The sequence below is a fragment of the Polyodon spathula genome, chromosome 4 (genome assembly GCF_017654505.1).
Source record: "Polyodon spathula isolate WHYD16114869_AA chromosome 4, ASM1765450v1, whole genome shotgun sequence".
Lineage (NCBI taxonomy): Eukaryota > Metazoa > Chordata > Actinopteri > Acipenseriformes > Polyodontidae > Polyodon > Polyodon spathula.
In genome coordinates, this window is record NC_054537.1 from 83,362,020 (window position 1) to 83,377,395 (window position 15,376).

Here is a 15,376-nt window from a genome sequence, read left to right on the forward strand (position 1 = left end):
GCTTCATAAGTGCCTGCTTAGAATCAAAAATAGAAAAGTACTCTGGTGTGACAGGTGAGAGTCACACTATAGGACACTAACTTTTTACCTATAGGTTTGTGGGCCTCCTAAAGAGGAACTATGCCCTTGTATAATTTATAAAGACAGTAATACATGATTTACTGTAGGATTTTAAGAGATAATTGTATCATATTTTCAAACATAGCTTATGCTTTCCTGGAAAATATTTTACAAATAGAACATGCAGTATAATGATACACAGATGTTTTTCATCAACATCTCTTAACCTTTATTCTATTTTCTTCCAGATGGCCACAAGCAAAGTGAGAACAGCAACGTATCGAGCAAGGATCAATAATGATCCTGCTAAGAGAGAGTCCTTGCTGGCAAAAAGACGAATGATGTAGATATAGGGCTTCTGATTTTCGGTTTTAACCGATAAAACACCACCAATACAAAAAAAAAAATGAAATCGCTGGACTCCAGAAAACACTGAAAAACCTGGAAATGGTTAATCAATTTTCCCATTAAAAAATAAAACCTACAAAAATAATAATAAATCCCTCCTATAGTAAATTGGTCATTCTTATTGTTATCTATTCCCCTCTACTCCCTCGTCAACCAAGATGTCAGCTTGACGCATTTTTTTGAAAAACCTTTCAAAATCTTCTTGGGAACTGTTGAAGCCCTTGATCTGTAACTAGGCATAAGTCATCCACAACGAATCCCACTTCAGATTTGAGAAACAGAAGTTGTTGCGATAAATTTTAATATCAAATTGGCCACTACCAAATTCTACCAACATCAAACTGCTTCTGTTCAAAAACCATGTAGCCAACTAACTGCAAACCTGGTATTAATGTCAATTGTGATTGGGATATTTATTTATAGTGATTAGGGACCACATAACCATTACTTACACTGGAAAGGGATTGAATTATGGACAAAATCAGGCCAAAAAAGATAAATCCCACCTTAGCCATACCAAAAAATGTGACACCCCCCCCCTACACACACAGAATTCCTTGGTAAGAAATAGACTATATTTTATTAAAATAATCTTTTGAGCTACTGTATAAAGTAGTATGCCATATTTATTTTCCATACCTAATGTTACTTGTTACTTAACCTTTTCACACAAGCCGAGCCGAGCCGAGCCCACCCTGCACTCCGCTGGGGTGTGTTGGCACTACTGTTCAAAGTAGAAGCTGCACTGTGGAACGTGACTTCAAATTCAGTGGACACAGGCGCACAGAGGAGTGGTGCGGATTTGTTTTGAGAATGGATCCCGAGGTCGTACTGTCCCAAACAATAAAGTCTACTAAAAGATTTCACAGGAATTGAGAAATATAGGACTAAACCACAGCGCAAAACAGTGTTGTAAAAAAAAGAAAAAAACGTCTTGTTTGTATTTGTTTTTCACATGTTGCTGAACGCAAATACAAAATAAATAATTTAATTTCAAATTATTAAAGTTAGATTAACTACTAGTAATAATAACAAAGTTAGTAGTAGTTGAAAAATGTCAGTAAACACTTCCGATAAACAGATTTAAAGTAGGCCTATTAAAAACAAATTCTAAATGTATGATATTTTTCTTTACAACTTGTTTTTATACATGCAATGTTAAAATGTGGTATTTTTAAAAAAAAAATGACCACATTGAATGTGATTTTTCAGATACTTTGCACATTTCAATATATATATATATATATATATATATATATATATATATATATATATATATATATATATATATATATATATATATATATATATATATATTCTTTTCTGTTAAGCACTTATTTATAAAGGAACCACAAAATAATATGCACAATTACTGAGCACTTTATTCAGTAGAAAAAATATATGAAATACAATTAATGAAACAGCAAGTTTTTTGTCTCTGTTTTAAATACCTGTCAGCGTTAAACAATTTAAAGGAGAAATGCTTTAAAAAAAAAGAAGTGGCAAAGCTTAAAGAATGTTGTAATATGTAAACTCTGCTTCGATCCGTGTGGGGCTACAGATTGATTCCAGAAGACAAGTCGGCGAGTAAGTTCAACATATCGGCGCCGGTCGTTGCAGGTATGTGACCAAGAACTGCGTCCATTAATCATAACGTTTACTTTTAGCGGTCTGACCCGCTTTTATTATTCAGATTTTTTTTTTTTTTTTTTTTGTAATCCTGTTTTATTTTTTTTTTTTTTTTTTCACAACACTGTTTTGCGCTGTGGTTAGACCCATATTTCTCAATTCCTGTGAAATCTTTTGGTAGACTGTTGTTTCGGACAGTACGATTTAACCCCGCCCCTAGCCTTGCTCAGCACCGAGCCAGTACCAGATATCTTATGAAGGCAGAGTTTCACGGTTCTGGCTCTGCTCGGCTCGACAAAATGACAAGCGTGAAACTAGCCAATGAGGGCTAGGCTCAGCTCGGGTGTGCAAGTGTAAAAAGTCTATGTACTTAATGGTACTTTTTCCTTATGTAACGTGTTACTTACTGTAATTAATGTGGCTTGTTATTTAAAATTGCTTACTAGTTAATGCTACTTAATTAAAAATGTTACTAAAATTGACCATGAAGTGCCTTAAAAGAAAATAATTTGCCCCTAAAAGGGGCTGGCTGTTGCTATCCATACTTACTGTACTTATGTAAGACAAAATCTCTATTGAAGGAATAAAACTCAGAGATGGTCTTTGGGTATATTCAAGCAGATAGGCCTTTCTTCATTACACACTGCAGTATGGAGGCTACGTCTGCTTGCTAGGCTCAACAGACTGAAGCAAAAGCAGAAGACATAAGCTTTTAACAGGGGTCCCATAGGAGTTCCAGAGCCCCTGGATAGGTTCTAGCAGCAAGGCAACATGAGCACACAAGCCAATAAAACTACAAGTTACAATGGTGCTCCTCGTAGTGGCAAACAGCAAGGCAGTAACGGGATACACAAAGGTCCAAGTTGTTCAGGTCTGGAATTCTTCCATCTACTAAGGAGCCATCGTTAAATCATCCTCCGACCTCCCTATGCCATCTGTGTCCTTGTACCTTGGGAAACAAGCGTTGCTCCAGGAAAGGAGGAATCCTTCCTGGTACCGGTGGGAGAGATGCCACCTGCAAGAGACCCATACATACAGAAAGAAAGAGGCCTCATGCTACTGAGAACAGCATAGAAAGATTCACTGAAGGCCATTACTGTGCCAACGGCAAAGATCTAGGGAGAAAGTCTGAGAATGACAAGAGATTGTTTAAGAATATTAGGAATAATAAAAATTTAACCTTTCATCTATTTTGTTACAAAATGTTTGTCGTTGTCTATCTTGTATTTCCTCATTTGTCTTTCGCAAATCATTATTATGTCATTCAAACTTATGTGTAGCGTCCTATGGTGTGATGTTTAAAATAGGTATGAAAAATATGTCACACTGTCCTCCCTCTAAACATTGCCATCATCTGAATTTTACTCCACAAGCAGACATTAGGAGTAGTGCTTGGTTTGCAGGGAGCGCCATATTTGAAAATACATAAAAAAAAAAAAAAAAAACAAAAGCAGAAAATCAGCAAACTATAGGACATGTGGAATCCAGCAGGTGGTGCAAAATCACAGCTGTGTGTGCCAGACACAAATCCACAACAAGACACATAACCTGGCTTTAAGGTTTGTGTGTGTGTGTGTGTGTATATCTGTATAGTCCTGGAAAATGCGTTGGATCTCCGACTGCTGGTTTGAGCAGTATCACTTGCCGATTTTACCACACAGCCTACATTTTTGATGAGATGATCATCCTCGCTTTAAAAATATGTTAAATACTTTAACAATGTGATCCATTTTCTAACAATGCGAAGACTGGCATTTGTGAATTTTACCCCTAAAATGGGTTTCTACAAAATTGTCATTGCAAAGACAACCTTCAATTTCCTAAAAATATATATGTTTCTATACTAAGAGAACAATGTAGGTTTTAAAATCTTGGTTAGTATCCCTTTAACGAAGTCTATTTTAAATAATATTTTTAAATAAATACATTACAGTTGAGACAAGTTAATTTGGTATATGGCTAAACAGATTAAGCACTAGCTTTATTTGATTTTTATAATACTCCCAAGATTGAATGACATGAGTCTTATTGTGAGCCTTTATACACAGTGATAAAACAACACAAAGACTAAAACAAAGATGTAACATATATCAAATCCAACTAACAAAGTTTATAGAAAAAGGCCATAGGTACTATTTTTCCCTGACGAGATAACCCCATTGCCGTACATTCAACAGAGCAACAATGTGAAACTAATCATTTAATCAAAAGTAAATAAGAATATAAGACATTTTACAAATGAGAGGAAGCTATTTGGCCTTTCTGCAGTGTGCTTGTTTCACTCCCAATAACTGATTGATTGTTATATGTTGTTAAATTGGGTCTTAAAAGGGTCCCTGTGATTCAGCTGCAACAACAACATGGCTAAAAGTTAACCCGTTTGATTCCATCACCACTCCAAAAGTGTTTGCCAAGGCTTCCGAGAAACTTCACAGCCTACTGTAAAACATCAACACTTTTATTAAAATAATACATGATATATAACATAGTATACACTTTCATACAGCACTTTTTTAAAAATACATCCATACGTATAATCACAATGGTGTGTTAAGTTTAATGTAACAAGTCTCCATAATAGCAAATAAACTTGAAATACTATGCAAGGACCAGATCTTTACATGATTGAAATCCTTACTGCAATAGTGTTGCCTAAATGCAAACACATTTGTAATTTAAAAAGGTGAATAATCTCTACAATTGTCATAACTCAAGATAATACAAACACCTTCATATGTAACATTTCCACTATTGTATAAACAGGTCTGCACATCAAACTGAGAAACATGAACAGACTGTACAGTAAGTATATGACCCCCCACTCCCCCCCCCCCCCCCCCCCCCCCCCCCCCCCCCCCCCCCCCAATTTAAAGCGTTTAAAAAAAAAAAAAAAACAGTTGGCCACTCATGTACTGCAACAACTACCCCCAAAATTGAGAAAATAGGATTAATGAGAAACTGCTTCTTTATGCACTGACTGGCCAAAACATTTCTTGAATGTAAGTAAAATGAGAAAATCTTGTTTTCAATGCATGCTGGGACATAATAGTGGATACCCGTTCCACCACACCTTAACACAGCAGATGCACTGACGGCAACACATGCAGGACAAAACACCACCAAAAAGCACATCCCCGCTCATGGTGAATCAAGACAGAAAACCGTTGCAATGTAATGTAACAGATGTGCTGCAGTGGCCCAAATCTCAGAAACCTCCAGCACTCGACAAGAAACCGGTTTCCACTCGAACAACGCATTGTCAAGAAAAAAGGCCATAGTCATTGTGCTTGGCCAGTCAGTGTAGGATCTTCTTATAAAGGCCGTTATTTTAATTTACAGAACAGCAGAAAGGCTTAAAGAGACAGATTTTTACTGTTGTATATTGTAAAAAATAAGTTGTGGATACAGGAAATAGAAACAGGAATCAAGCCACTTTCAACTAAAAAGACAAACAGTTTTAAGTTCACTGAGACTGTGTGGGAGTCTACTTCTTAAAACAGACCTCCTGACTAGTGCTCCACTAACAACACCATGTGCTGTCTAGTCCACACTGAAAGCCTAATTTAAATATGCAATTGTACAACATCAATACAGTAAAAGGATAAACATTAAAAGCTAAATCAAGTGTTTAGAGTGATGGCTCTGTATTTTACGATTAAATGTCATTACTGATTATCGTGTTTCGAGCCCTTGTGTAAACAACAAAAAAAAAGGGCATCCTCATGTTACTGTTGCTGTGGTTTCCTCTCCTTTTGTTGGGTGTCAGTGGATAAAAACCCAGCCACTTCTCTTTTTCCTTTAAGGTGTCAGAAATTGTTGACTGACCAAGAGTTTATTCCCCTAAAAATACAATCTCTACTGAACTTAATCAGATGTGGGTTCATACAGTTTTTCTGATACAAATTTCAAGGACTTTAAGGACCTTCAAGGACTATTTTGACAATTTTCAAAGACCTAAATTTAAGGAGTCTGACAATTTTCAATGTTGACAATAACCAACTGTAAAAATAAAGCTTTTGCATTAACAGTTTAAACTGTATAATAACAAAAATCTCACTTTTTGAGTATAGATAAGCTCTGCACCAGTAAACTTTCTTATTCAGTAACATCAAGTCAGTTCTGGTACCTATAGGTGAGTGTTTCATCCTAAAAGCAGCACAACAATTCAGTGTTTTAATCAGTGTCAGAAGCAATAGTCCATGAATTTTGTGTCCTAATCATAGGTGCCTAACTTTGTTAAAACGTGGGGGACAAACTGAAGGATTAACTGCCGAGCATACAGACATATTATTTATTTGTTCATTACATTTAGAAGCTCTAAGAAACCAAGCTAACCTTGCTGTTGTGAAGTTACAGTTTTAGTAATTGCAAATCTACAAAATAGGGCAGGTGTTTCAGTATAAAATGTTCAATGTGTACTTACTGAGCATGCATTACAAATACATGCCAGTAGATGTGTACAGTACAAATGGCATCTCTGTACAGTGCTCCACCTTAAATTATCACATGTAGTGCATCAAAGGTGTGAAACAAACAAAGAAAAGGTAAGTATTCCCAAAGTAAGGCAGTTTAATACTTGCCATGTCAGAAGCACTGCTTTACTATTAAAAAAAACAATAAAAAAAAAAACCTTAATTCTGAAGCAAATGCAATTATATATATTTTTTGCAGAATAAAATAATTTCACCAGTATACATTTAACAGTATAAACTTAGTTGCAGGAAGTATCAGTCAAGAGTTTCTTGTTTTATACCATTAAAATGGTCTTATTCCTCAATGAAATGATGTCTTTGCCATTATGCTTGCTTCTAAATACGGTCCATTGAGTTAGAGGGCAAGGTTTGCCCATAATAATAATAATAATAATAATAATAATAATAATAATAATAATAATAATAATAATAATAATAATTTAATTTTTATATAGCGCCTTTCATAGTAGACCACCATCAGAAATCGCTTGACAAGATACGAGACTAGGGTGTAGCTAGCTGCAGAGTCACTTACAACAACTTCTCACTTGAAAGACGGCGCACAAGTATGTTAAGTGACTTGCTCAGGGTCACAGTGAGTCAGGGAGTGAGCTGGGATTTGAACCTCCTGGTTACAAGCCTGTTTCTTTAACCACTGGAGCACACAGCCTCCTTAAAACAACAATGCAACTGCTGCTACTGTAGCCAAGTCATTTCTGCTAGTTTTAAAATATTTATACTTTAAATATCTGGGCAAGCTTTGCCCTTGCTTTGGATTGGGTACATTGCTTTACATCTTTAACAAGGGCTGACAGTGCGCAGAGCGATGGGAAGAGTATAAGGGAAACATCTTTAATCACCTTACTATTCCAGGATTCCAGGTCTTTAAAGAAAGATGACGCTGGCTACAAAAGGAGGACTGTGGCCCTATTGTCATTTTTACTTGACTTGGAAAAACATCTTAAGCACATTTCTACTTGGTTTGATTGAATGAGTAGTACACAACATGCTCAACATGAGACTTGAGCTGAAAATGTCTTTCAATAAAGAACACCACGCTTTTTAATGAAAAGAATAAACATTCTAGCCAGGCCCAGATTAACCCATTCTGAGGCCCTGTGCACTAACATAAATGGGGCCCTTGATCTGTATGATGTTTGTAGCCAAGAACTCAACCAAAATCTGAGAAATTCAGCCAAAAATTGATTTAAAAATAGCCCAAATGTATTTTAAATGAATAGTAATACAGAATAAAATTAAATAGATATATAAATAACATTTTGTTTAAAATACTTCAAAGCTTACTTTACATTCTTGGTGAGACTTGAGAAGAAGCTGGCTGGCTGACCGACTGGAAGCTAGCCGACTGTTTACTTAAAAATGCCAGCTTCTTTTTTTGTGTGTGTGTGTTGCATAGGAACATGGAACACACAAACATATAATTTACTTGTTTATTTGTTACTTACTGCCTATAGTGTAAACTGTTTTACATCCTGCCTGGACCAGGACAGAAATGAAATAAATACTAATGATAATGATAATGATAACTAATGATATCACTTTATACAACAAATTTAAATTAGAACGATTGAGTACTGTCAGCCAATCGGCTTCCAGCACCAACTGTAAATTAAATTTAAAATCCATCCTCTTGTACACCATATTTAAGAGTAAGGGTTTGAAAAGCTAAACAAAAAAGTAAAACAAAAACGATTTTGTCAATAAAAACACATTTGTTTTTCTCTTTACATGTGCTTTTTAATCAGGACTATTTTCTTAGAATGTCGTTACTCTGCGAAAGGGTACCCAGTGAATCAGTACAAGCTCAAGGCAAATCCAGGTGAAAATGTTCCAAGGTCAGTGTCTTTTACCGGTGGACTAAAAAACACGCTCAGTTTAGGTATTTTGCTGAAGAGCTCGTTGCCCCACTGTTGCTTTTCTTTCATTAATTTTCTTTTGGCAGAACCGCTTTTGTATTTTCGAGCAACAGACGTTGTAAAATAAAACACTGATATAGGTCCGTGCGGAGTCAAGTGACTTTCGCATAGCAACCGGCAGCCACTTAAAAAAAAAAAAAAAAAAAAGAAAAAACATTGTCAAGCTGTGCAACATACGACTGGTGGACATTGCTAATTATGTTGACAACCTACATGACCAAAAAAAAAAAAACAGATACAGACTAAAATGAGGTATTATAGGTTTAAAGCAATGCCCATACAACCTGTCGGCCGTTATCTGGGTCATAATAATAAAAACAATAATAATAATATTAATACTAATTACAGCTAGGACTTAATACTGCCTTGCTCAAGGGTATATCAGTGGTGTCCCACCAGGGATTGCTATTGTTCATTTGTTGTTCAGTTTTTAATTTGTAATGCTCTTCATTGTGTGCCCTGTTTGTGGGTGTTCCTGACTGTCTGATAACCCTAGTCTATCCAGCTTTGGCACGACAACCTGAGGGCTGGCTAGCGATAGAAGGTTAGCGCTGCCCCCAAGTTAACGCTGTTTTGGGCTGAGTGTTTTGCCGTATTTTTTTTCTTTTATTTGGGTATGTAGGCCTACCTGTTACACTAGGAACCGGGGGTGATTTCTTATGGTTTCACAGACCATGATTATCACTAATCTTGCACTACCTGATGCTAATGTAGGTAAACTAGTACGTAGTACTAAAAAAGACATTGACTAAATGAATGGATAATGCTCTTATTACTAAAATTAATCTTCAAACTACTAACGTGTTACAATATTGTGCTTATTTTTTTGGTTTAAGTTATAATTGTGTATTACTGTAATTTATAGTGTATACTGTAAAATGTTTGCTGCAAATGGTTCTTGAGTCTAGTGGAAGCCACTTATCCCTTCTATCTGGGCTTAAACACCTCTCCGGAGGTCAAAAAAAATGACTGCCGCTCGTCTTCCATGTAGTACGGGTTGCGGCATCCAACAACCACACAACTCTTCAGCATTGTATTAAAAATAGGTGGTAACAATTCTTCAATTAATAAAGGAAACAGCGTCTGTCTTGGTTTATATTCAGCGGCTCTGAAGTTGCTCTGCGGTTACTATGTGCGTGTGCACCAAATTGCCTGGATGTCCTTGCAAACCTACACGTGTAAGTGCCTTCGTTTTTATTTTCACGCACGTAACTAAACTACGGTGGCAGCCCCAGAGGGACAAACGGAAAGGTGTCTGAGTGCGTATTGTTTTTTTTCCATTATCAGTGGCCGGGCCCCCCTTCGAGCAGGGAGCCCTGCACAAGTGCACCTCGTGCTCATTGGTTAATCTGGGTTTGATTCTAGCCTACTTAATTACAGTAACAACAATGTATTTACAGTTGGTGTTGAACTTAAACCTGTTCATGTCCCAGTAGCAACATTAACCTACTAACTTCCTTATTAGAAACATGTCTCCTTCTCTCTTGCCTTTTTTCAATGTATATCACTTAATACAGAATAAAAATGAACTAATCTAACAACTACATAGTCTAATTATTAATCATTTTTTGTAGTCTCCACAAGTCATACAAATACACATGGGAGAGGCCATTTTGATGGAATTCCGTCTACAGGTGAAAGCTTTCACCCATGCATCTAAAACTTGTTTCTGCTGTTGCACTGGTAGTACAGCAACAGCTGTCTCAGGAAAAATCACCCAAAACAATGGAGCATTCTGGACATATTACTGAGTTTCAACAGCAGCCACTCCATTCAGCTGTGTCAGGACAAGGCAGTGGATGTGTTGTAAATCCACATACATTCATGCTAGTTGTGCAGAAAAAGTCTGCATTTCAACTTTGGTAATCTGATCAATCAGCTCTCCAAGTTCAATCCCCTCCTCCTGGCTTGCTCTGTGCACCAATGACATGAGAATTAAACTGCACTACAATAATGGTGATATCGTCCCTGTACATTCGGGCCAGTTCCTCAGGCAGGCTCAGCATTTTACAAAGTCGTTCGTGGTCCACCACTCCAAACTCGTTGTTGCCCACTGCGTGCCTGATCAGATGGGTTGCAGCGTTCTGATCCTCAAAGACAGAGGAAATCCTTGCTCTTCGCTCCATCAACAAGCCCTGCATTTGACCCAGGGTCACCTTGTACCCTCCCACAGATATGGGTTGCTGGAGGTGGACACCTGTTAGATATTCTCCAACAACTCTCACCACCTCTTGCCTGTGCATGGTCTCCCACAGTCCATCTGTGCCCAGCACAAGGAATTTGTCCTGGGGTCTTAGGCGATGGTGAATGACTTCTGGCTTGGCTGTGAGATATGGGGGAGTGTGGTAGTTTGGGGGGATAAACTTTGTGTGCTCATTCTCATTCAACTGATCAGGCCCAGATTCCAGCACCATTTTCTGAAGCTCGATGCTCCACTTGAACTTCACGTCCCCGAATGCTCTGAACGGCATTAGCAGGCCTAGTAATCTATCCTGTTTGATAACAGTCTTTTCCTCATTCTTTGGATGCTGGGATCGAATACGTTTGATTTCATCCTCATTCTGTGCATTGTGATCATTCGATAATGTAACTGCAGTCCAAGAGCCGTCTTCCTCCTGCACCCCAAGCACCGCTCTGCCATCTCCGGTGTTTGCAACTTGTATATCAACACCGTCTATATGGGCAACACAGGCAGTGGCTCCAGAGAATGCTACTCGAAGCACCCAGTAGTTAAGGAAAGAGTTGGGATCCCCGACTTGAGCTTCCAGGGAAATATCGTTATCAAGCCTCTTAAAGGCATTAATGAAAGCCTCTTGAATGTCTGGGTGCTCTCCAGTATTCAGGTCAATGAGCTCCTGCCAATAAGTTCGCAGACTGTTGAAGTACAACTTGGAAGCTTCCTTACTGAAATAATCATTAGGGTGCTTGTGCCACTGCAAGATGGGCAATAAGGCTCGTCCATTTTCCACAGCATTTTCTATCTCTAGCAAAGTCTCGTGTGGTAGCAAAGAGACAGCAATATAATAGAAAAGCCTTTCGCTCACCGCCTGGGCACAGGCACATCCGGCGTGTCCATCGAACACCCCAAACAGCATTCCCCGTGTCTGCAGGCAGGTGGCGACACTTCTCCTGTCTTCAATGGGCGCATTGGCTGGCAGCTGGCTGCTATCAAAGCCCAGAATTGAGCTCACATTTTTCCCGTCAAACTCTGGGACTTTAAAGTGGTATTCATTTGCTTTTAAGATGCTGTTGACTTGAGGTGGAGTCAGATTGTAGTACTGCTGGGAAGTAGTTATGTAGCTCTGAGTCTTGATATACCACGGAGAGTTGTCCTTTATTGATCTACTGGACCCCAGTGTCGTGGGGCTAGCTGTTTTCAGCAGCGCATGCAATGTTTTCAAGGAGTGTGGTGGCAAAAAGCAACACGGATTCCAATTGTGGCTGTGGAAGGCACAGGTGCCTAACTTTCTGATTTCTCCATTGCGAATGGCTGTAAAAAATATACGGGAGGACACAGGCATGGCAAAACAAAGCAGAATCCGTCAGTTGTTTTAAAACAAATCTTCTCAATGTTCTACAATGAAAATAAAAAAAATAAGTTAGTAAATAGAGTATACTAACTTTTGTTTGAACAGACCTTGAAAAGGTAAAACTGACAGTCCACATACAGTGGCCTAAAATGTATTTATATATATATACACACACACACACACACACACACACACACACACACACACACACACACACACACACACACACACACATATATTTTTTATACTTCTTTTTGGACTATACCCAAACGCAACCCAAAAGATCTATAGGAGATTACCAGTCTATGATAAAATTTGGAGAGTTCAGGTTTCACTATGTAGCATGTGACAGACAGAGAGACAGACCCTAAAAAGAATTCTTCTAGCAAGAAATTAGCGCAACAGTTGTAGCAAAACAGAGAACTGTTTTTAGCATTCTGGAACTGAAGTTCCCAACAACATCTGATGACCTTTAGCATGTTGCCTTTAAATTAGAAAGCTGGAAGGGCCAGTTTGTCAAGGGGAAAGGGTTACTGTGTAACATTTCATAATGGAGTACCTGGAACATATTTGCAATCCCTCAGCTTGGAGAAAGCTGTTATTTGATTAGTGAATTTCTTACTGCGTTTGACGATTTATTTTTGCTCTTGTGTGTTTCCGCCGAAAGTTTGTACAAGAGTGTTACAAGCCAGTGCTCAAGGTCACATAAAAGCAAAACAAACATATGCCCTGCTTAATCATGTTGCATCTAAATTTTCACTGTTTTGTGTTTGTTAGTTAGAGGAAGGTACATTGACAGCAACATATTTTCATTGTTTTGCATTATTCTCTTGTTGTTGAACAAACTAAATAATGACAGTAGTCAAATGTTTTTACCAGTATGATTGTTAATGGCACTAATTTAGACAAAAAGTTCTATTCATATATGTTTTTCAATTGACGATTACTGAGATCATTTTACATCGATTCCAAATATGCTGCAGCACACTCAATCCTTCCCATAGGGCAGTGGTGCACAACTCGGTCCTTGAGGGCCTGTGTCCCTGATGGTTTTTATTCCAACTGCACCGGAAAGCACTTTATTGGACCTTGTTAGATGCTTAATTGCTCCAATTAACTAATTTAGGGTATGGCTAGAACAGAAACCTGGAGGGACACCAGCCCTCTATGACCTGAGCTGTGCACCACTGCCATAGGTGATGAACACGCTCACACTCTGCTCACCCACCCTGCTAGTAATCGCACAACAGTTTTGACAACCTACACCTTTCCAGTTCTCTAAACTTCAGGCAAATAAAACATAAATTAGGCTAGATTTCTTTATTTGGTCCCGATGTTAAACTCCTGTCACTGGTCTTTTTGGCGTTTCTTAGTTGAATTATTTGTATTGTGAATAATTAACCAAACAGCCTGCTTCATTCACGAGCCAATCATACCAGGAACAACACAATTAGGTATTTTACGCGAGGTATTTATGCAGCGACATGGCTAAATGCCGACACCAAAAACACATGCCTTATTTGAAGAGAAAACAGAAACCTTGGGCGTAATATGCAACTGGAAACTCAAACTGTCTATTACTCAATAACGCCTTTCAAAAGAACGATTGTATTTTAAAAGATAAACCCGCTCACTGGAACTAGCAGCAGCTGAGGTGTTTTGGCAGTCTGCTGCTACACGATCCTAAAAAGACATCGTCTAAATACACTTCTGACCTAAATGCCCGGACTTTAAAACCAGGACCACATTATTCGACGCTCATATCAAAGTGCAATCCAATATTAAAACATAATTTTATCAAATTGCGTTTTGCAACGTCAGACACGACCAGCGTACTAATCGAGACAGCGATTGCAAATGCCAGTGTAACACGACTACCCCAGTAGTGTATGCAGTGGTTTTTGTAATGTTATTTTAAAGCGATTAAATACAATTACAATAATATGCATTGTTTGGATGGTCTACGATCTATTCACCCGACATACAAATAAGCAAATCAGTAGTTATAATAACCTACATTTCGCTGGTTGTTGCTACGTGTAAACACAAAGTTGCCATGTTGACACAGGCAGGCACACACCCATCCATACAGAAAATACTCAGTGCAGAAAACACATACAATTTCAAAAGCAACACTATATAATATACCTGCAATCATTCTAAAATAAGCTAATACCTATGCAGCAATAATACATTATATACGTGTTTACAAACCAGTTAAAGCTCATTTTGAACATCACGGATCGTATGTGAGAAAAAAAAAATACAAACCGTTGTTGTTGTTTCGTTCTGCTGCTTTTATTTCGAATGTGACATTGAGCTTATCGGTGGAAAGTTACACCAAATATGAATGTCAGCATCCCAGGCCTAGCTACGTATATTCCGCAGCTCCTGACTGGTTCCTCCAACTGGTGTAGGGCGTGTCCTGTCGTCCAACAAATATCTGTTTGCTTGGTAGGTTTGTCACGTATCGAGTTCCGTTTTGAAGGTTTTAGTAGTAATACCTTTCTTTAAAAGTTTATGAAAATGGGGATTCGACAGCGTGGAAACGTGAAAGTCAGTAAAACGCGGCGTGTTGATAATGCTGATCGGGTTTCTCCAGTTTAATTAGTAGACCACACGAACAAAATGTAAAAAAAGTTTGAATTGTGCATCATGTCGGGTTGGGGATATACACCCATGTTTATAAGTCTGAAAAGTGATACCATAAGGGCTGCAAATAGAGTTTGTTTTTATCTGGTCTCTGTAGTAACACAGTAAAGCTTTGTTAAATGTTTTGTTGTGTCTTATGAAACATCAGTCGTTTGCTTATAAAGTGTTGGATATGGAAGTGCCTTCCAAGATAGCACACTGCATTAGCACTCAGTCTATCAGATCAACTGTTGTGACAGCAACTGCCAAGAAGATAAAGTTGAAATTGGCATAAAAAAAGAATCAGTCAAGTGCAGGGCAACACATTTACAGACATTTAAATCCCTTATACATTTTCAGTCATTTTTCAGTTTACCACAAGGTTATACTATGCTTTTACCATGCTATATTTCACTTTGGTACACTTTTACGAGGTGAAACTTATAAGAGCATGTTATGTATTGCAGGTTTTCTATTTTTATTCCTGAACCCTGTAATAAAAATAGCAACCTAATCTTCCAGATCATCTTTCTTGGAAGAGGGTTGATTGTGCGCACTCTCAGTACAGATTAGAGGGATTTGCACTGCCAGCTCAGAAGCCGTGGACTGGCACTTATTTTCCGGTTTCCCTACCAAAGAAGAGACACTGCATGCTTGTTTATTGCAAAAGCATAACAACATTTGACCTGCAGGATTTGGATTTATAACC

At 38.0% G+C, this 15,376-nt stretch overlaps 1 protein-coding gene across 1 annotated transcript; it reads right to left on the reverse strand.

The window, feature by feature from the left end:
- Positions 1-7,038: 7,038 nt before the first annotated feature.
- pdp1 (pyruvate dehydrogenase phosphatase catalytic subunit 1) lies at positions 7,039-14,442 on the reverse strand. Its single transcript, XM_041248795.1, has 2 exons — positions 14,308-14,442; positions 7,039-12,080 (listed from the first exon to the last, which is right to left on the reverse strand). The coding sequence occupies exon 2, from the start codon at positions 12,025-12,027 to the stop codon at positions 10,396-10,398; it is 1,632 nt and encodes a 543-aa protein (XP_041104729.1). The 5' UTR covers positions 12,028-12,080; positions 14,308-14,442; the 3' UTR covers positions 7,039-10,395.
- Between the last annotated feature and the right edge of the window lie 934 nt (positions 14,443-15,376).

What these genes read in the sequence shown, in the direction of transcription:
- pdp1 (XM_041248795.1), bottom strand. Translation starts at nt 12,027, where the DNA reads ATGCCTGTGTCCTCCCGTATATTTTTTACAGCCATTCGCAATGGAGAA.